The sequence below is a fragment of the Arachis hypogaea genome, chromosome 1, assembly GCF_003086295.3.
Source record: "Arachis hypogaea cultivar Tifrunner chromosome 1, arahy.Tifrunner.gnm2.J5K5, whole genome shotgun sequence".
NCBI lineage: Eukaryota > Viridiplantae > Streptophyta > Magnoliopsida > Fabales > Fabaceae > Arachis > Arachis hypogaea.
In genome coordinates, this window is record NC_092036.1 from 63,622,176 (window position 1) to 63,646,080 (window position 23,905).

General features: G+C 36.9%; 1 protein-coding gene across 1 annotated transcript in view; it reads right to left on the minus strand.

Moving 5' to 3' along the window:
- Positions 1 to 2,736: 2,736 nt before the first annotated feature.
- The window catches only part of LOC112805413 (protein STAY-GREEN 1, chloroplastic), a 77,708-nt gene continuing 56,539 nt past the window's right edge, over positions 2,737 to 23,905 (minus strand). Inside the window, exons 2-4 of the mRNA XM_072198639.1 lie at positions 4,842 to 5,080; positions 4,561 to 4,734; positions 2,737 to 3,344 (exon numbers count right to left, since the gene is read on the minus strand). Coding sequence (XP_072054740.1) covers positions 2,982 to 3,344; positions 4,561 to 4,734; positions 4,842 to 4,967 — 663 coding nt within the window. The 5' untranslated portion in view covers positions 4,968 to 5,080 and the 3' untranslated portion in view covers positions 2,737 to 2,981. The remainder of the gene's footprint in view (positions 3,345 to 4,560; positions 4,735 to 4,841; positions 5,081 to 23,905) is intronic.

Below are 23,905 nucleotides of genomic sequence, written 5' to 3' on the forward strand. Positions count from 1 at the left end.
TCCAGCTTTTACCCTGTTTCTGGCATTTAACGCCAGAATAGGGCAGGAAGTTGGCGTTTGAACGCCAGTTTGCGTCGTCAAAACTCGAACAAAGTATGGACTATTATATATTGCTGAAAAGCCCAAGATGTCTACTTTCCAACGCAATTTTGAGCGCGCCATTTGGGTTTTTGCAGCTCCGTAAAATCCATTTCGAGTGCAGGGAGATCAGAATCCAACACCATCAGCAGTCCTTTTTCTGCCTCTGAATCAGATTTTTGCTCAGGTCCCTCAATTTCAGCCAGAAAATACCTGAAATCACAGAAAAACACACAAACTCATAGTAAAGTCCAGAAATGTAAATTTTGCTTAAAAACTAATAAAAATATACTAAAAAGTAGCTAGATCCTACTAAAAACTACCTAAAAACAATGCCAAAAAGCGTATAAATTATCCGCTCATCAGTCAACATATTCTATCTACTTGAAAGCTCTTGAGGACTCTAGGGCTGATCTATTTTTGAGAATTTGAAAAGTTGAAACCCCTCAAAGGATGTGTACCTTTCTTTGACTAGTTATTAATGAAGCCATTTTGATAAATGAAGTTCGAGCTTGCAGACAGATGACCCAAAAGGATACTTGCCTGATTTGTAGTTCTTCTTCAGAGTCTTTGCTCTACATCCTTCGCGACTGTAGAGTCTCAATGAATACGTAAAAGAGAATTGATGCTTCATTGAGTTCCAGCACTTTTTTAGTCAACCCCTCTTAACTTGGTTATTAAAGAACTTATAATCTCAATCCTATTACCAAGGCATTTCTTGGCCATTGTTGTTTACTTATACCCTCTACTCTCTTTGGTATTATCGCAACAAGCATATTTTTGAGAGAAAAAATACAGTAGATGAAGGTAAGATATGTGAGTTGGCTGTGCACTTAGCTAAAGAGTATAACTTAGTGCATGAGGAGATATCTCAGGTAAAGAAAATGATTTGGTGCTTTGTTGAAAAATAAATCCTTTGGATCCTTCAAACCCTCTATTCATTAAGCTAGATTTTGATAGCTCTGTTACAAAGGATGGTCAGACGGCTTGTGGAAGTATATTAAGAAACCATAGATAAGTTTTGGCTTGCTATAATGAAAATCTTGGCAGTTGTATAATAATTTTAGCGTAATTTTAGGATATTCTGTTGAAATCCTGGATATATGATTGTTTGCATGGAAGTAAATTTTAAAATAGCAATAAATCTTTTTGTCTTTAAAAAAAATTATTAAGTTGTACACTACAAAAACATTAATTTTAAACTTTTGGCTATTAAATTTTGTTGCAGTAGACTAAATAATTGGAATATTGCTTATGAGTTCTAAAAAGTAAATGCTTGTACACATAGATTAACATGATAAAAATATAAACTTCAGCTCTTCAAATGTCATTTTTTTTTTCTATTTCTTTGTGTATTTTTTTTTTTAAAATGTCAATTTTTCTATTTCAAATGCCAAAAACATGATTAGAATAATTTTTTTTAGGATATTTTGTATCTAATTTTTTTTTAAGAACTCGATGTCAATAAAAATAAATTATATTCATACCATTTACGTCAACCTGTAAATTTGTTTTACATAAAAGTTGAAATGAATATAAAATGTAAAATGAATAAACAATAACATAATGACAAAACATATGGGACTCACCATCATCACAACTTGGCTTGCAGTGGCGAGATGGGCAGAGGGAGGTTGGCCGCCATCCCATCAATCCATCATGGAATACATGTTTTTTCCATGTTATGACAGTTATGTTCCTCCCCTTTCTTTCCATTCTTCCTAATTCCCACTCCGTCCAATTTGGTTGTCCCAAACATATATAACAGACTTTCATTCTTATACACAGGAAGGGACAGAGGGGATCCCCCTCCCCACCTTAAATTAATAATAATAAATTATTAAATATAATTTAATTTTTTAAAAATTTTATTTTAATATTTAATTTAATATAAAAAATTTAATTTAACTTAAATATTAATAATTTTTAATATTTAAAAAATAAATAATAATAATAAAAATTTAAAAATATATTATTATTAATATTTTTTAATTAAATAAAAATTTTTAATTTCAATAAAATAGATCTTCTTTCTTTTTGTTATTATCTTTTTAATTTATTTGGTATTAATTTTTTTTTGTTGTAACTACTATAATTAAAAGATTTTATTAGCTATGAATATTTTAAAAAATGACTAAAAAATAAAATAAAAGATAAATTTCTTACTAATTGTCTTTTAATTATATTGAAAAAAATAATAAAAAAATTTGACATAGATTTTATTATCGATAAATTTTATGATACGAAAAATCGACTACTTCATTAGTAAAAAATATACACATATTTTTTACACTTTAAAATATGTTATCTATTGGTATATTTTTGAAATATATCTTATGTTATATAATTTTTTTGCTTAATTTTTAAATATTATATATGTTATTAGCCCCATAATAATATTTCTGAATCTGTCAATACTAATACAAATAAATTAAAAAATACTAAGCAAAATATATCACTAATTCAGATGTGAAAAATGTTAACAACCCATATTTTTTTATTAATATCGCTCAGTATTTTAGATTATATTTTATTTTCATAGGTTAAAAATTAAAACTTGTAACATAAAAAATTATTTATTAACCAAATGTGATATATGTTATTAGTTAGCATTTTATAGCCTAAATTTTTTATGAAAGCTGTACATAAATAACGAAATGATAAATGTAATTAATTTATAACGTCTGAAAGATAAAGACTAATTTAAAAAATGTCTTGGGAACTGATTTAACTTTGACCATTAACCTAGTTCAGAATCAGTTCACAAACCTAAATCAGAAAAGGAAAAATAGGCACTAACACCAAATTTGTATTTACATTAAATAATTCATTTAATTTTGGTTTTCCCAAGTGACGAACACGCACATGGAAGAAGTGATAGTTCAAAAACATTTGAGGCTACTTCACAAGATGTGCTGATCCCTAAACTCGTCATATGTTTGATCGTGGTCACGTTTATGATGACTATGATGATGATGCTGTGAACATGAAGAGCATGAAGAAGGGTTACGATTCTTGCTAGTAGAAGTAGACGGTGGGAAGCAACAATTACATTCCTCTTGGCACGGTTCTTGTGGCGTACCCTCGTTACTATTTGTTGTGTGGGACCCAGTAGAAGCCGAAGACGCATCCTTCAGTGGGCCCCAACATTCCACCTTGTTGTAGTCTGGAATGTTTGAGTGGAAGTATACCCAAACCTCTGCATCTTCCAGTTCTGGGTAGTTCCTTAACAAGTCCCCATCTCCATGAACAAACGCCTTCAGTACCTAATCCATACCATACATTCAATATAGAAACACAAAAATCATGTTATATGTAACACAAAAATCAGTCAAATATATTTGATGATAACTATTTGATGGAGTAAATATTTTTATTTTGTCTATGTACCCATTAATTGATTTTTAATTATTCAAATAATTAGTCTAAATTATTCTTATATATGGTGATTTATTGATGTATCAAAGACTAGTTAGATCTATAATCAGACTCTTAATCAGTTACTTAAATAATTAAAAATGAATGAATATTTTTTAATAGTAAAAGAATGAATTAATATTTAATTTTGTCTCTAAATTTACAAACAAGTCTTAATTTAATATTTGAAGTTTTAATTGTTTTCTTTTAGTTTTCAAATTTTGTAAATATGATTCATATTAGTTTCTGAGACAATTTCTGTCACGAAAATATTAATAAAGTGCTGACATGAACAACTAAATGCAATATTAAAACTTGTAAAATGCCGTCGTTATGACTTTGACGCTTAAATAGTTCAAAAAGATTTCAGATCATTTGTTTTGGAAAAAATAGTTTCAATAAATACCCTTTACATTATATTTTTGGACTATTGAAATGTCAAAACAAAAGTGATATTATTTTACAGAATTCAAGGTGACAATTGAAAGTTCATGTTAGCATTCTATTAACGTGTACGATGAAAATTAATCTAAAGACTAACGTGAGTCATATTCATAAAATTTAAAAATTAAATAAAAATAATTGAAACTTCAAATACTAAATTAAAACTCATATAAAAGTTGAAAGATCAAATAAAATATTATCTCAAAAAAATACTGTCTTTCGAATAAACAGTGAGAAACCGAAAAGGATATTTAATGTTTAACCAATGTTTAGAAATGTTGGTCAATGGTCAGTGCTTATTACCACAGGAAGCTCCTTGCAGAAGATGTAGTATCTAAACCTAGCGCATAGATTAAGGAGAAAATGACCACCACTTATGTGACAATGAACGTGCAGAGACATTTTCCCTTTAATCTTCCTCCAATGTGCCACCACTTCATCTCTTTGCAATTTGTTGTCAATCAACATCAACAATTAATTAATAGTCACTCTTATAACATATACGTCACCATGTCACGTGTTATTAATGTGTTCATTTCCTAATCCAAAAATAACAAGTGTTCAATGTTCATCACTTGCTCTGTTTTTTTTTTTCTTTCAGAGAACAAAACAAAGAATTACCTGAGAGTTGTTAATGGATTGGGAGATAGCAAGAGTGATCTTAGAGGTTATGTCGCTATGTGTGAGGGTGTACGTTCTTGGAAGATTTGCAGGGTGTTTCTTTTCGTCTACTCCTAAGAACAACACCTTCAACTTCGATGCTTCAAATATTGCTGGCCCAAACAACCTTGCCACCTGTCATTCAATTCATATCACCAAAACCAAAACCAATAACAACAATTAACAGCTCTTCCTTCGACAAACAAAACCAGAAAATTCAAATTAAAATTAGAGTTACATACAGGAAACATGGATTGGTTCTTTTTCTTCCATAGTGCTTTTCTGTGAGGAAGAAAAACAGAGTCTAGCTGCTCACTGAGCGAAGGCTTGAGATTAGACGGAACGAAAGCATTCGTTAAAGTTCCCATGCTTCTAATGATGAATATCTGAATCTGAATTAATTTATGACTCCTCTTATTTAATAAAAGAATGAACTAATAAGAAGAGGCTAGCTATGTTGTCATCTGTTTGTTGCTTCAACCTGCTTTAGCTTTTACTTGTTAGCTATAATAACTTAAAGTAGAAAAAGAAAGCAAAGAAATCGAAGGTGATTTTAGACTTTAGATGCGTGTAGTAGTGTGTGACACTTGCGGTTACGGTTGCCTTATATTCTTAGGTTAGGTATCTTCAGTTCATATATGCTATCTTTAATAATTTTGATTTGGTAGTTAGTTATTGAGTTAGCTACACATACATATGTTGGGTCAAGTCTAATAAAACTACGTTTACTCATTGGAGTGTGATAACACATGCATCACTCAACTGTTTCTAAAGTGCGGTCTCACTCATCATTATGGAAGATGTTTCTTCTTCTTCGCGTTTCTCTTTCTCCTCTTCCCTTCTTCTTCTCTTTCTTTTTTGCATTTCTTCTCATTTTTTCTTCGCGTGTTTCATCTTTATCCTTATTTTTTATTATTGTTATTGTTGCTGCATTTTTTTCCTCCTCCTCTTTTTATTGATTTTGCAACTTTATGTTTTTTTTTTCTTCTTTGTTTGATTTTTTCTCCTAAGATGAATTAAAAGAAAACAAAATAAGAAGATGGGAAAGAAAAAGTAGTAGAAGATGAGGAGGAGAAAGAGGAAGAGTTTTGAATTATGCAGAGAACTTATCAGAATAAAAATACACCAAAAAATTCTTAAAATACACCCAAATATTTTCGTATTACACCCAAATTTGCTGTACAAAAAATGTTTTTCTCTAATGCTGTATTTTTTTCTTCTTCTTTGTTTTCTCTAATGCTGTATTTTTTGTTGATTAGGACTTTTGGATTGAGATTAACTAGTCTTATTAGACTTTCTCTCGTGTGAAGATAACATTCTACCTTCTTCCACTGTTGGAGATGACGAAATAAGATAAATTCTTGTTAATTATTGTTATGATTAGTGCCAAGATAGAAAGCCTATATTCTCAATCCTTGCCATGAATGTCTCTCTTTATTATTTTCTTTCCTTAGTTGTTTGCTTTACTTTTTTTCTCATTTATTTCTTTGCCCTTTTACCAAATCAAACCCCCATGTTCCTTCATAGCCAATAATTGATCACTTCATTGTAATTTCTTAGGAGACGACCCAAGGTTTGAATACTTCGGTTAATTTTCATTGGAGTTTGTACTTGTGACAACCGAACATTAAAACTTTGATTGAGCATTGCTTGTTGGTTGGGAACTATACTTGCAACGAGGTTATTTCTCTTTTACCGAGAAGAAATTCTTAGCCAACGGTTTTGCTACTTTCAAGTTTTTGGTGCCGTTGCCGGGGAATTACAATGGTGTTATGTTATTGGCTATTGTTCATATGTGAATATTATGAATAGTTTGATTTTTGCTTTATTTTCTAGTTGTAGAATTTTGTTTCTCTTGTTTCTTATTAGTTTTTGTTTTATTTTCTTCTGCTATTATGAATCCTCATTACCATTTTGGCTTTGAGTATGGTTACAACTATGTTGTAGGAGATGGAAATTACAATGAAAATAGGCATCAATGATGGAACAACCCAAGATGGGAGGAGCCTTAAGGATTTGATCAATCCTCTTGGCAACAACCTTCCCAAAGATACTATGAGCAAAAGCCATTCCAAGATGCATACTAATCTAATGTGTGTTGTGACCCTCATTATGGTTGTCAACCACAATCACCATATGCATATGACCCCTTCCCTCAACATAGCCTTCAACCATCATACTCACAAGCTCTTTACCACCAAACACCTTCATATGATCCTAACCCATACCCACCATACCAACCACCATATGAACTATATCTAGAGCCACCACCAACATCAATACTCCCATGAGCCACAAATTCCGTATACACCACCTCAAGTTTTCCACCAATATGAACCACCTTCCAACTACAATACCTTTTCCTCAAACAGTGAACCCTCTTTTCCCACACTGCCCTCAATGGACAAAGATCTCCATGCCCTCATGCTAGAACAAAGAGATATTAGATCTTATATCCAAAGGCAATAAGAGGAGACGCAAAAGGAGTTCAAGAAGCTAGAAGCCACGATTGCTACCATGGCGGAAGCCGTTAGCAACATGGTCTCATCCCACCTAAGCTTACGCGATCAAGGCACTCCCATTATTGAATGTGGAGAAACAAGAAAAGAGCATAGTGAGAGAGTGAACTTGAAGCTTTAAGGTGAAGAAGAGGAGTTGAAGCAAGAAGTGCAACAAGAGGAGGAAGTAAAGATAATTGAACCAAAGGAAGTGGTCGAGACTTTAGAAGATGTTGAGTGCAAAGAGGAATCTAGAGGTGAAGAGCCTTCTTCCATGGAGTTTGAAAATGATGTCAAGGAGGATAGTGCACAACCTCCAAGCTATAATGTGATTGAAAAATTGGAAGAAAAGGGGCAAACACCAAGTTTCCCTATCTATGATGATTCCGCATCAACATGTGATCCTTTTGAACTTGATGGATCCTTCCCCATTGAACTTGGAATTGATGTTGAGGTAGATTTCACTAAACCTCCTATTTATAACTTGAGTGATTGGGAAGAGCTAGAAGAAATTGGTGAGAAAGAATGTGAACTTAAGGAAGCTTGGCAAGAGGTAAAGCTTGAAGAACCTTGTCAAGTGGTGGAAGCCCCTAGAAGAGGATGGACGGGAGTGAAATGAGCTTTGTCAAGATCATTGGGAACTTCTCTACCTAAGTCACCATCCAATCCTTCCTTTGAGTAGGTAAAACTTATAACTCTTAGCTTTATTATCCCACTTGAATTTGGTTTGCTTGAAACGGATGGCCAACTTAGGGCGCTTTGTGGAATTAAGCGTAAGAGAAGAATGTTTAGTGGTTGGCGATGTAAATCTAGGTTGTTTATGGTTGGAAGCTCAAAATTGAGGAGCATGGATTGGTGTAGTGCTCAATTGGATGAGTTTAGGAGGATAGTTTGGTGCCTCAGTGAGAATTCGGCTTTCTTACCACCTGGAGAGAACTACCATGACCAACTTGAAGACGGGTGTTAAACCAAAGTTTGGGATCCCGGATTACAAGGTGAGGATCAACTTTGGGAGCTCCAAACTTGTGAAGAACTCCATCAAGACTTGGTACAATCAATTGAGAATTTTGAAGCACAATAGAAGACCAAGCATTAGTGGAAGTTCCAAGATAAATTCAAGCTCACGCTACCTTGATGAGAGCTCCCCATAAGTCTAACTTAAGGACAATAAATAAAAGTGCTAGGTGAGAGGCACCCTACCATGGTAACATCTTTCCCTTATTTCTTTTTGTAAATATTGGTAAAAATTAGTTTAATTTCATGTTTTGTTTGGTTCGTTGAGTTTATTTATGAGTCTAGTATGTTAAAATAAAGTTTTATGGTGTTTTAGTAGCTGTTTGGAGGTTTGGAATGCTTGGTTTGATGCAAGAACTTGAAAAATTTTGAAAAGTAGAGCACCGTGCCACGCGTACGCGTCACCCACGCGTACGCGTGACCCCAAGTTTTTCGACCACCCACGCGTACGCCTTGCCCACGCGTGTGCATGACCCCAAAATTTTCACTTCCCATACAAATTCCAGAGAGTTGCACGCGTTTTGGGCTGTAATTGTGCCTCTAGCACAAAGTTCACCCATGCGTACACTCTCCTCTCTGATTTGTCCATCACGCGTACGCGTCGCGTCCTTTTCACCTCACCACTCCTATGCGTCACACCATGGAAGTAGGAGAAAGAACACGCAGCAGCCGGTTGATCCACCAGCTGAAAGTGGCAACCCGGAAAGTCGCCGTACTCCCTTGCTCATCTTTGAATACACCGAGGACGGTGTAACCTTTTAAGTGTGGGGAGGTCGCTTGACCAATCGACGTTTTTGGGTCACAAATTTCTAATCCCAACACTTTTGCATTTCATTTTTAGGTCTTTTAGGATTTTTGTTGCATTTTCTTAGTTTGCATATATATATATATATATATATATATATATATATGTAATAAGCTTGGTCAAAATAATGAAATTTACCAAGGATTTTATCTATAGGGCACCCCAATTGATTTGAGTAAAATTTTTTTTTTAGAACTTGCTTGAATTATATATCTTGTGGAACATGTTTTTGAGCTAAGAACACAAGCATATGAGTTTTGAGCCTAATTGTGTAGTTACATCATATAACTACTATTTCCATTCTTGTGTGCATTATTCTCTTTCTATGATTGTAATCTTTGATTTGTTTGATTCTTTATGTCCATTATTTTGTGTAGAATGCACTTATATGATTGAGGCTATTGTTTCAATTAGCTCACTTACCCAAATAGTCTTACCTTTTATCTTCTATAGTTAGTCAATTTTGAGCCTATGCTAAACCCCTTTTGTTCTTAATTTTAGCATATTATAAGCCGTAAAGTGAAAAATAATAAATATCCTTAATTTGGATCTTTGATTATATTAGGCTAGTGAGAGTGTTTATCATTTAATTGTGGGAGAGTTGGGAACATTGGGTAGAGATAAAATAGTGTTTTTGTATTTTTTATTGAAAATATTGGGAATTGGGTACATACTCAGGCATTTAATGTTTAAACCATATGCATTGGTACCTTTGTATATAATGCATCAAAAGAAAAAAGAAAAAACAAAAGAAAAATAAAAGAAAAAGAAACGTAGAAGAATAAAAAGAAAAAAATAGAAAAAGAAAGAAAAAGAAAAGCAATAAAAAGGGGACAAAATGCCCCAAAGTGAAGTTTAATAATAATCAATGCATATAGGTTGTGATAAAAAAGAGAATGCATGAGTGTGTGAAAAAGTGAAGAATGGGTAGTTAGGTTAGCATTTGAATTGTATAGGTTATCATAGGTTAGGTGGGAAGTTTAAGTCAATCAAAGATTCAAATTCTAGTCCACTTAACTATATGCATCCCACCTTGACCCTAGCCACATTACAACCTATGGATAAGTCTTCATGATATTTGTTTGCATGCATGAAATAATCATTAATTGTTAGATGAAAAACAAATCTTAGAAAGCATGATTAGGGGAGAATTGAGTAAATCAACCCTATACACTTGAGTGACTAGAGCAGATACACATCCGGTGAGGGTTCGATTGCTTAATTACATGTTTCCACCTATGATCACCTATTTCCTTGCAAGTTTGTAAATTCTTTTTATAACTCAACTTAATTGTGGTATTGACTCGCTTGTTAATACCTTTAGCCCTCTTGTTCGTATATGCTTTCTCGGAAATTAATTTATTTTGACTAAGTAATTGCATTCATTTAGATAGATTGCATGTACGTAGATTGCATGTAGTTTATTTTCATTGAATAAATGTTGATATCCTTTGTTTCTTTCTTGAGTTTAGCATGAGAACATGCTTAGTTTAAGTGTGGGGAGGTTTGATAAATCCCAATTTTGTGGTTTATCTTGTACTTAATTTGGTGGGTTTTATCAACTTTTCTCACATTTATTCAATAAAATAGCATGGTTTTGTAATTCTCTCTAATTTTGTGCTTAAGTGTGAAAACATTCTTTTTAGGCCCTAAAATAGCTAAATTTAATTCACTTTAATTTCATTCTATGCCTTGATATGTTTGTTGAGTGATTTCACAGTTATAAGGCAAGTATTGGATGGAAGAAGTGAAGAGAAAAGGATGCAAAGTGGAGAATTCATGGAAAAGCAAGGATTTGGAGTACATATAGCGACGCGTACGCGTGAAGAAGAGGTCGTCCAGGCGACACGTACGCGTGACATACTGCGTACACATGACAAGAAAACTCCAGACGACGCGTATGCGTGGCCCAGGCATACGCGTCACAACCAGCACGTGACCTCATTAAAGTGAAAATGTAAGAACCGAGTTTTTCACGTAAAACTGTTTTAATAAAATAATAATAATTTTAAGTGCCCAAGATGGATTCAAAATTTAGAAGTTTTAATTTGAAAATATAAAGGTGAAATTTGGTTTCAATGAATTTTTCTGAGAAAAACTGAGAAAAGTCGCAAACCGGTCGAACCGATTTAAGACTGTCTGGTACTGTGTTTTTAGAAAAATAAGATTTTGGAAAATTGATTTATTGTTTTGAAAGGGACAAAAATAATTTTGGAATTGAAAACCGGGCACTAATATTAAAGATTTTGTCCCAAAGTGGACCAAACGGGCTAAAAATGCTAACGGGATGGACTGAGCCTAAACCGAACCCAAGGCCCAACATATATAAGTGAGTTTAATGAGCTTTCAGCTCATTTCTCACCTCCAAAAGAGAAGGAGGCGCGGATTTGAGATAGATGGGAAAAGAAAGGGGTGACACTATTCACCTCCACTTTCCGGGAGCCATAACTTTTGATCTGGAGCTCCGATTGACGAGCCGTTTACGGTCACGCGAAGATCTTGTCGAGATCTACGTTTCTATATAAAGAAACCTGGTAAGAAATCGCTGTCCACTCTCCAGTTTTGTGCCCTAATTTCTGCGCATTATTGGGTTATGATTTTGAATAGATTTTGTGGTTTTGGTTGTTTAGGTGATCTCTAATAGCGGGTAATTGTTGGATTTTACCCCTACTCACGTTGGATAAGCTAAGGTTCCACTAAACCCTTGTGTTTAGTTGTTTTATGTATCTTAGGTTTTGATTATGGTGATATATGTAATGTTAGATTGAGTTTTGGTGTTTGTTGGAGTTAGTTGATGCTTTGAATCAAGCTTGGTGGCTTCGTTTTGGTGTTTGGTGCGGTTGGAAATCGACCAAGGTATGGTTTCGATTTCCATTATGTAATATGTAATGTTTCTGGACACTTAGGCTAGTTGACCCTAAGATAGGATTGGATATGGTTGGTGTATGAGTAATTATATGTGGTTTGATGTTAATTGTTGATGGTTGTTGGTTGTTGAGATTGTTGTATGATGATGATGTATAATGAATTGAGGATTTGAGTTGTTGAATAATGATTTATGATGAATTATGATGGGTTGATGATTTTTGAGTATATTGATGGATTATGATGTTGTATGATAATATGGTGTGAAATATTTAGATAGAGGTGAAATGGGATTGAGTGTGATGCTTGGTATTGGTAGATGATGAATATTGATGAATTGTGTTGATGGGTGTGACATTTGAAAGTGGGTGTTGATGAGTTTTATAATGGACTTGATTAACGTTAGTTTTTGTTTGGTAATGATTATTGGAATTGATAAGGATTATAGTGGTTGTTGATGTTGTTATTGGTTGATGATGATTATAAGTGTTTAAGAAGGTTTTTGATGTTGATGAATAAGGATTCTGATGGTGTTGAATGGTGTAATTAGGCTATTATGGATGGTTGTATTAGGAGGGAAATGTTTGGGTTGTGATTGGTTTGGTTTGAATTGGGAATTTTGGTAAATTTGAGGTTTTGAGGCTTTTGGTAAAAATAGATTTTTGGTGATCTTTGTCTGATCATAACTTTTGCCTCGGTTTTCAAAATAGGTAGAATTAGAATTAGAATTAAAGATTGTCGAAAACCCTTCGATTTGATATAAAGTTTGTAAAATTTGGAATTTGGTAGAGGATGTTATGATCATTCAAAGTTGGTGTCAAAAACTTGAAATTCAGCAAAGTTACAGAATTCTGAGTTTTCTGGTATGTGCGCATGCACACTCTGTGAAATTTGTGACCTGTGCGCACGCACAGACCTATGCATCCGCACACGCAGAGCCACGCAATCTCCTTGCAGCGCTGGCATAGCTGGTGCGCGCGCACACTAATGGGAAATTGCGACCTGTGTGCACGCACACGCTGGGAAGGCCAGTCTGTTGGGGGCGCTAGCACACCTTGTGCGAGCGCACAGACCTTATAAAAATTTGTACCTGTGCGTATGCACACTTTGAAAATTTTCATGGGCATGCGCACGCACACTCCTGTGCGGATGCACACGCCATGTTTCAAAAATTTTAAACTTTGTTTTCAACTATTTTACCTTCCCAACAAAGTTGTAAGCTTCTATAACACCATTTTAAGACCTTTGGGATCGATTTGAGTGTGGGAATATGGGAAATAAGCTAAAGAGTTTTATTTGATGTTTATTTTGAAAAGTTAGAGAACAGAGGCTTACGTTTCTCGTGTATTGCAGATGAGTTAGTTGAGAGAGAAGGAAGAGGGATATATTAACTGAAAACTGATGAACTAGAGAGTTTGGAATGGGAAATATGAATTGATGATGGTTGTGATGAGGTGAGAACTTGGAAAGGAATAATGAGGAAATGTTTGGATTATGTGAGAGTGCACGGAGTCTATATCTCTGGCGTAGCGGATTGTTCTGCTATATGACTAGTTGATGTTGAGAGTGTGCGGGACTTATATCCCTGGCACAGCGGAGTTCTCTGCTGCAAGACTAGTGTTGTTGAGATTGTGCGGGGCCTATACCTCCGGCGTGGCAGTTTGTTCTGCTGCAAGAGTAGTTGTGGTTATTTCCTTCTCTACTGTAGGAAGTGTGTGGGGCCTATATCTCTGACGTAGTAGACTCCCTACTACAGAAGTGCACAGGGCACTATATCTCTGACGCAGCAGATTGCTGCTGCATGAGTGTGTAGGAAACTATATCTCTGACGTGGCAGAAAAGGTTACATCCGGGAGGATGTGTCGGGTTGGCATTTATGGACCGACAAGTGATATCACGAGCCAATAGGATAGACATTCATTATATGCATCTTCTATATGCTTGCTTACTTTGTTTACTTGAGATTGCTTAATTGTATAACATTCTACTTGCTTCGTGAATTGCTTGCTGTATATGAAAACTATCTGAGTTTTATTTGTTTGCTTTAATTGTGTTTGTCTGGTGCTAAAGAGGTTTGGTAGGCGGTGGCAATGGGATCGCACGGAGGTTAGATTGGCGAAGGCTGTGGGATACATCGGTGTGATTAGTATTAGTTAGAATTACCCCTAAGTTTAGATAACCCTGGTTTATGGTTTAAGTTCATTTATTTATTTTTGTTCTAATCTTGAATATCAGTATGCGATATAAAGTTCTAGGATTGCCTTCGGCGTCCCGGGGCATTACATCTTACATTGTTGGACACTGTTACCATACTGAGAACCTCCGGTTCTCATTCTATACTTTGTTGTTGTTTTTCAGATGCAGGTCGTAATCTACTTCAGTGAGATTGCAGATATGGTGATAAAGCGGACTATGGTTCGTTCCTTCTTTATTTTTGTTTTACTTTCGTCATAGTCTTCTCTCACCTTTTGTATATTTATCTTTATGGCCTTAGAGGCTTATTTGAGAGATATGTTGTATAAGCTGTTTTAATTCTAAAACTCTATATCTTCAATTTGTAACTAGTCGGTTTAAACTCCGCAAGCTACGGCTAGTTTTCTATGAGAATAATAACATTGTATCTATATATATGTTTTATTCTTTTCATATAAACCTTGTGTCTTATGCGTTAGCTTCGTGTGAACATTTCACGCTTTTGTAAATATGATTTTGAACTTATTCCTACATCCGGGAGGATGTGTCAGGTTGGCATTTATGGACCAACAAGTGATATCACGAGCCAATAGGATAGACATTCATTATATGTATCTTCTATATGCTTGCTTGCTTTGTTTACTTGAGATTGCTTAATTGTATAACATGTCTACTTGCTTCATGAATTACTTGCTGTGTAAGAAAACTATCTGTATTTTATTTGTTTGCATTAATTGTGTTTGTCTGGCGCTAAGGATGTTTGGTAGGCGGTGGCGATGGGATCGCACGGAGGTTAGGTTGGCGAAGGCTGTGGTTGATAAACCACTATTTTATGGTTTACATTGTGTATAATTATGTGGTTTTATCATGATCCTTACCCACTTATTCATTAATTTAGCATGCATTTATTTTTCCTTCCTGGAATTATTACATGGTTGAAAACTGCTTCCTAGAGACCTTTTATTATGCATTTTAGTTCTCCTTTATCCCATTCGATGCCATGATCTGTGTGTTAAGTGTTTCAGGCTTTATAGGGCATGGATGAGTTGGAGATTGGAAGGGAAGCCAGCAAGAATGGAACGAACACAAGAAATTGAGGAGACAACCAGCGAGAAGTGACGCGACCGCATGGCTCATGTGTTCGCGCGGAAGAGGAGAAATCGCAGTGATGCAGCCGCATGGCTCATGCGACCACGCGGAAAGGAAAAGCACAAGTGACGCAGAGGCGTGGACGACGCGAATGCGTGGCACGGAAAAACGCAAATGACGCGTCCGCGTGGACGACGCGATCGCGTGACATGCGCGATCTGCATAATCTGCAGATTTTGCTGGGAGCAGTTTTGGGCCCTGTTTTGACCCAGTTCTCGGCCCAGAACAGCAGACTAGAGCCAGAGAACATGCAAAAACGAAAAAGAACATTCATTCTACACAAATTTGAGTTTCTAGATCTAGTTTTTACTCCTCCTTTAGGTTTTCTCTCTACACAATTGATACTTTTAGGATATTATATTTCTACTACTTTTGCATTGGGATATTGAGAAGAGTTATTTCCTCATCAAGATTTTGTCATTCTAGTTCGTTCTCTTAACTTGGTTTATTTCTTCCATGTTCTTTGCCTTGTTCAATTTTGTCATTGGAATACTTTTATGATTATTTACTACAAGAATTATTTCTTTCATTTTAATCTATTTTACCTTCCAATAATCATGTCTTCTTTTGATTCCCTTTCATATGTTATGGATTTATTATTTACAATGAGTGAGTAGTTCCCTAACTTGATGAAGAGTTAATTGAAAGGAACCAATTTAGTTGGAAGGCTTGAAAGAAAGATTCTAATTGGGTTTACTGTTGGATTGCCTTCTAGTCACTAACACCAATCCCTTTTAATTAAGTGGGTTGCAATTTGTGAGCAGACGTAGCATTCCAACTTGTTTGACTCTCCTTTACCTAGTAAAGGATAACAAAACAGAATAACTTTTAATTATCAATTAATCTTGAGAGTATTCCAACTATAATAGGGATTCTAACTAATTAACTCCCAGTCAAGGCTTTTATTTACATTGTTCAGATTCATCAATTTAATTTCCTGTCATTCAACTCAAACCTTTTTGAAAACATCTGATTGATAAAATAACACACCTTTCTGCAACTCGTTGGGAGACGACCTGGGATTCATACTCCCAGTATTTAAAATTTGAATTTCTGTGACATATTTTTAAATTGATAAGTGGATTTCCGGTGATTTAAGAACTATACTTGCAACGTACACATTTTCATAATTTTTAATTCACCAATTTTCGCTGCATCAATTTTTGGCGCCGTTGCCGGGGAGTGCCAACAGTGTGTTAATTTATTGATTGGTATTTATTTTTATTGTAATTTTTTTATTTTATTTTCTCTTTTCATTCTATCAATATGAACTGCACGTTTCTTTTGTTAAATGATGTGTTCGCTTCCTGATCCAAGCTTGCCAGCATTTGACCCTGAAATCAAAAGAACTCTTTCGCATATAAGGCAAGAGAGTGGTACTACACTCAGCCCAGAGAAACTATTTCCAACTGGGATACACTTAGGAGCGAATTTCTAGATAAATTTTTTCCAGCTGAAATTGCTAATAAGCTAAGGAAGGACATGTCTATGATCGTCCAAGACGAATTTGAGACCCTCTATGAATACTTGGAACGCTTCAATGCACTTCGAAATGCATGTCCCCATCATATGATTGACAAGATAGTCTTACTCGGTTACTTCACACTGGAAGGTGCTTGCAATGGTTATATGAAAAAGCACAAGACCACGGACGAAGCATGGCAATTGATCAGAGACTTAGCTGACTCTACTAGGAATCATAGGCAGAGACAAAGTCGGTCAAGAGCGGTTACGGAGGTATCCACTAATACAGAGACTATCGCTATAGCCCAGAATCTATGTGAAATTACTAACTTGCTGAAGCAGATGCAACTGAATCAACAACAATCTCAGCAAGTTCAGCCTTCTCCACCACTGCATAGCCAGCAGTTAGTCCCATAAAGAGTGTGCGGCGTCTGTGCAGACTATAGTCACTATACCGATGAGTGTCCGCAGCTCCAACCAGAAGACAATACTGTAGCAGCCACTCACAACTTTTATGACCACCCCAATCAAGGGTACAATCAAGGTGGCAATTATAACTAAGGATGGCAGGATAATTCCAACCAAGGCTGGAGAGACAATTCTAACCTGGGTTGGAGGGACAATTCTAACAGAGGAGGCAGAGATAACAATAGAAATCAAAGGTGGAATAACAATAACAACAGGTAGCAGAATCAACCTTACAGAGCACTTCATTTAAGACAACCTCAAGCCCCTCAGCAAACTTCTCAGACCACTAGCATCTCTTCATCCCCTAATACTGACTTACTACAAGCCATTGATCAGAGACATTAGGCTATGGAAGAAAATATTAAAGCAACTCTGAATACTTTCGCTTCTACTTTACAAACTCTTGTCTCACAGATGGGATCAACGCAAAATTCCAGTAACCAGTCCTCAAGCTCTGGTGTGGACTCCCCTCTCAACCATTCCCCAACCCAAAGGGTGGTATTAATGCCATCACCCTAAGGTCTGGAACCACACTGCAGGAGAGAAGTCAGGAGGAGCCAAGCCCACCAGAACACGCCTCAGCTGAAGAGGTTGTGGAATTAGAAGATGTTGAAGAGGAAGAGGACATACAGGACATACCAGAGAGAGAAGAAGCTCAATCACAGGAGAAAGCACCAAAAGGCGCAGACACTGCAGAAAACACCACTCCCATTCCATTTCCACAACTTGCAAGGAAGCCCAGGAAGCAGTTGGAACCTGACCCCAAGATGGTAGAAATCTTCAAAAGGTTGAGGTAACTGTTCCCCTTTTTGATGTCATTCAATAGGTACCTAAATATGCAAAGTTTCTAAAAGATTTATGTATACATAAGGACGAAATTAATGAATTAGAAACTATTCCTTTAGGAAGTTCCATATCTGCTTTAATGGGAAGCTTACCTGAAAAATGTAGTGACCCAGGTCCTTGTATAGTTAGTTGTACTATTGGTGGTGTAGTAATTTATGATTTCATGTGTGATTTGGGAGCATGTGTTAGTATTATGCCTTTATCTGTATATGATGTTTTAAGGCTCCCTCCCTTAAAAAGGTCGGCAGCTCATTTTGTGTTGGCAGATAAAAGCATTATTACAGTACCTGGAGTTGCTGAAGATGTTTTAGTAAACATTAAAGGGCTCACATTTTTCACTGATTTCTATATCTTAGAGATGCCCAATAATGACTCAGATAAGCCATCATCAATCCTACTTGGCAGACCATTCCTGAAGACATCAAGATTCAAATTAGATGCTTTTTCAGGAACATATTCTTTTGAAATAGATGGCAGAATAGCAATCTTCAATTTGAATGGAGTCATAAATAACCCTCCAGAAGATTATTCCATCTTCCAGTGTGATGTCATAGATGAAGCTGTAGCTGAAATTCACCAGGAAGAATTGGAAGAAAAGTACACAGAACAAAGTCCAGGTGTGGGGACTCTATTAACTAACAATAAGGACACTTTTGAACTTTCACAAGCTCCAGACAACCCAGAGCCTGCCCATGATCAGAAGATTGAGTTGAAACCTCTCCATCCACATCTTATATACGCTTATCTTGAAGAAGGGCAGAAGTTTCCAGTTATTATTGCACAGGATCTCACTCCTAAACAGGAAAAGCAGCTACTTAATGTGTTGAGGAAGCACAAGAAAGCAATTGGGTAGAGTTTGGCAGACATCGTAGGCATCAACCATCAAGTATGTGAGCATAGAATATTTTTAGAGGAAGGAGCAAGACCTGTCCGCCAACCCCAGAGAAGACTGAATCCCACTATTTTGGAAGTTGTCAAAAAGGAAGTGACCAGACTATTGGAAGCAGGTATCATTTATCCCATTTCAGATAGTGAATGGATTAGCCAGTACAAGTGGTACCCAAGAAGTCTGGAGTCACTACAGTGAAGAACGAGCATGGAGAGCTCATAGCAACCAGAGTACAGAACGCGTGAAGAGTCTGCATTGATTACAGGTGTCTCAACCAAGCTTCTCGCAAGGATCACTACCCTCTTCCATTCATTGATCAAATGCTGGATCACCTGTCAGGTAAATCACATTATTGCTTTTTAGATGGTTACACAGGTTATTTCCAGATTCATATAGCTCCTGAGGATCAGGAAAAGACTACTTTTACATGTCCTTTTGGGACCTATGCTTACAAGAGAATGCCCTTTGGCTTGTGCAATGCACCAGCTACTTTTCAGAGGTGCATGATGAGTCTTTTTTCTGATCTCATTGAGGACTGTATAGAAGTTTTTATGGATGATTTTAGCGTTTATGGTGATTCTTTTAGCCTTTGCTTAGATGGATTATCTAGAGTACTAGATAGATGTGTTAATATAAACCTTGTATTAAATTTTGAAAAATGTCATTTTATGGTTAAACAAGGGATTGTATTAGGACATGTTGTATCTAATACTGGTATTTCTGTAGACCCAGCAAAGGTGAATGTTATTTCCAGTTTACCTTACCCCTCCTCTGTGAGGGAAGTCCGTTCGTTCCTTAGCCATGCAGGTTTTTACAGGAGATTTATTAAGGACTTCAGTAAGGTAGCACTTCCCTTATCCAGATTGCTGCAAAAGGATATTGAGTTCGAGTTCAATGAGAATTGTAAGCAAGCATTCGATAAGCTGAAGACCAACCTGACTCAAGCTCCCATTGTGAGAGGACCAAACTGGAGCCAGCCATTTGAAATCATGTGCGATGTTTCCAGCCATGCAGTAGTAGCAGCGCTGGCTCAGTGTGAAGGTAAGGATCCTTTTGTTATTGCTTATACGTCTAAAACTTTAGACGCTGCCCAGTCCAATTATACTACTACTGATAAAGAGCTTCTTGCTATTGTTTTTGCTTTGGATAAATTCCGAGCTTATCTACTTGGTACTAGAGTAGTAGTGTATTCGGACCATGCAGCTTTGAAGTATCTATTAGCTAAAAAGGAGTCCAAACCAAGGCTCATACGTTGGATATTGCTTTTACAAGAATTTGATTTAGAAATAAAGGATAGGAGTGGTAATCAGAATCTAGTGGCAGACCACTTGAGTCGCCTTGAGCACATTAAGGATGATTCTACTCCTATAGATGATAATTTTCCATTTGATAACCTGCAAGCAGTATCTGAGGTAGCACCTTAGTATGCACCTGTAATTATCTAGTTAGCCGCACATTTCCTCCACATTTTTCTAAGCATCAAAGGGACAAGCTGAAAAGCGAGTCTAAATACTATATATGGGATGACCCATATTTGTGGAGATGTGGTGCTGATCAGGTAATTAGACGTTGTGTACCTCAATCAGAATTTCAGTCCATTTTGGAGGCCTGTCACTCATCTGAGAGTGGAGGACATTTTGGTCCTCAAAGAACAGCTAGAAAGATCTTAGACTGTGGATTCTGGTGGCCTACTCTTTTTAGAGATGTTGCTGAGTTTTGTAGATCTTGTCTTCCATGCCAAAAATGTGGTAATATATCCAGGAGGGATAAGATGCCTCAACAATTTATGCTTTTTTGTGAAATTTTTGATGTTTGGGGCATTGACTTCATGGGTCCGTTCCCAAATTCTAATGGTCAATTTTATATATTATTAGCTGTGGATTATGTTTCTAAGTGGGTGGAAGCAATTCCCACTCGCACTGATGATGCTAACACTATTGTTTCCTTTGTGAGAAACCATATTATTTGACGCTTTGGATCACCACGAGCAATCGTGAGCGATCAAGGCACCCATTTCTGTAATAGGAGACTAACATGATTGATGAAGAAGCATGGGATAATTCATAAGGTTGCAACAGCATACCATCCTCAGACCAATGGACAAGCCGAGGTGTCAAACAGAGAGATAAAGCGTATCTTGCAGAAGATAGTCAAACCTCACAGAAAAGACTGGAGCACCAGACTGCAAGATGCACTATGGGCATACAGGACAGCATACAAAACACCCATTGGAATGAGCCCTTTTCGCTTAGTTTATGAAAAAGCTTGTCACCTCCCAGTTGAAGTAGAGCACAGAGCCTTTTGGGCAGTCAAGGAGTGCAACATGGGAATTGAGCAAGCTGGAGCTGAAAGGAAGTTGCAACTTCAAGAACTAGAGAGCCTTCGCCTAGAAGCTTATGAGAACTCAAGAATATACAAGAAAAAGATGAAGGCTGTGCATGATCAGCACATTAGGAGGAAAGAGTTCCAACCTGGGGATTTAGTCCTCCTTTACAAATCTCAACTAAGACTCATGCCGGGCAAGTTGAGATTGAGATGGGAAGGTCCATACAGAGTAGAGAAGGCCGAACCATACGGAGTTTATCACCTAAGCCACCCTTCACACTCTGAACTTATTAAAGTTAATGGACAACGTCTGAAGCTGTACCATGGAGAGAAGCTGTAGAAAAATAAGGAGCTTGAGATCTTCCTCTTGGAAGATCCCCACAGGCCAGAAGATTGAGCTACTGGAGCGTCCAACTTATGGACGTTAAAGCAAAGTGCTAGGTGGGAGACAACCCACTATGGTATGATCGTTCTTTTCTTTCTATCTTTAGTTTTTCCTAGTCAATAACTCTTCTCTTTATTAGCACCTTCATGCATCTGCATTCGCATTTTATAAAAAAAAAAGAGCTGTGCGACGCGACCGCATCAGCGACGCGTCCGCGTCGCAGGAAGAGGTGAGAAAATAAAAAGCGTACAGAGAGTCACGCCGGAGCGTGGCTGGAGGCGTGCCAATGGCACAAATCATCCCACGCGACCGCGTCACTGATGCGTCCGTGTCACATGGGATTCCTGGCCTTCCATGCGATCGCATGCCCCATGCGGCCGCGTGCCCTGGATTTCGACGTAAAAGGGTGCACACCCAATTATTGTGCTGGAGTAGTGCTGGATTGGTGCTGAACGCACAATTCTACCCACGCGGTCGCGTGACCCACGCGACCGCGTCACATTCCTCTAAAAAGCCCACTCACGCGATCGCATGCCCCACGCGATCGCGTCACCCCAATTTTGGCAAATTTATCTATTTGAACAGAGAGTTGTGCAACTGCGAGGCTGTACTCGCGCTAGAAGCACAATATGGGTCACGCGACCGCGTGACTGACGCGACCGTCACCTACCTTACAGCGCAATCATGCGAACGCGTGCCCCACGCGGCCACGTCGTTTGCACCGCACAGCTCCACCAAAACTGCCAAATTATCTTATCTTTCTCTCCTCCAAATCCTAATTTTTCTTTTCCCTCCTTATTTCCCCCTTCTCCCTTCTCCCTTCTACCCCACCCCTCACTCTCTCTTTCTCTCATCTTCATTAACAAGGTTTTCTTTTCTTCCCTCCTTCTTCCCTTTTTATCTTTCTTCTTATTTTGGATGTTATTTTCTTTTCTTTTCTTTTTCTTTTCTTTATCATTATCTTCTTTCTTCTTATTTCCTTTTTACATGGTGCTAGCATATTTATTTGAGCCATCATTCCTCATTATTTGCTTGTGGATTATTGTAATTTGTTTGGCACTTATATCTTATTCTCAAAAAGGATTGCTTGCATGTTTACTTTAATACTTTCTATGCCTTATTTACCATGCATGATATATGTTTGTGAAAAGGCCCATATGACATCATGCACTTTTCTACATTATCCTATTCTACTACTCCATGCATGTTTTTCACAAAAATTCCTTTACTATTTTATTAATCCAATTTAATTGCCAATACAAATTGTTAATTTGTTACGAAGTGATGCTTGATATATGCTACTCATGCCCTTGCCGGCATGCCAATAAACATCTTGCATCTACTTCCCTTTTTGTGCACCTATCCTATTTCCTTTCTTGATCTTTTCACATGTTGTCTAGACCATGTGTTTATTTCATTCATCTTCACCGTGCACTGTTTATTACCCACTCCATCTCCTTCCTTGCTTTGTTTCTTTGGATCTAACTTCCTTTCTCTTCCCTTTTTCAGAATGGCCACCAAGAAAGGCAAAGAGAAGGCTACCCCTAAACCCACAGCAAGGAAAAGAATGAAGAGAGCATTACAGTCAACTGCTACATCAGATTCTGAAGCGGTTGAACCAACATGAAAAGAAAGCAAAGCTCCGTGAGTGCCGCAACCAACGCCGATTCAAACACCTCAGGGAGCTGCTTCGAGGAGATTGCAGAGGCTCAGCCACCCCGGACTCCACGTCCTTCACCAGCACAGGGAGCCTTGACAGCCCCGACTGTGGAGACACTGCCACCAATCCACCATTATTCCTGACAGATGGCACCGAGGACGGTGCAAAGCCTTAAGTGTGGGGAGGTCGGTCAGTACCTGACTTCCGGAGGTAAATTCTCTTCCCTAGTACCAATAAATTAGGATATTTTAGTTAGATTTTCTTTTTCTTAGAATAGGTTAGTTGCATGCATGTTTTACTTGATTGAAAAGACAATACGTTTCTTCTAAAAAAATATCTTTAGAACAAAATTTCACTAATTCTAATCCTAATTTTTAGGATAAATCTGCTTGAAGTTGTATTTGGAACATAATTTTTGAGCTAAAGAACACACAACCTGTGAAAATTTGAGCCTTTATGCATGGTTACATTATTTAACCATAATTATTTTATTCCTGTGTGTTTACTTCTCTATGATTGTAACCTATATTTTGTCTCATCCTATATGTCCAATAGTTATTATGTTTATATGCTTGCATGTGATTGAGGCCATTATGTGTTTAAACTCACTTATCCAAATTAAGCCTACTCTTTTTAATACATGAGTATGGAAGGTAAAAGGGAATTCTGGGTAGTTAGGTATGAATTCTAGAGTTATATAAAATATATAGGTTGGGTTAAAGCTGGGTTAATTAAAGATTCAATT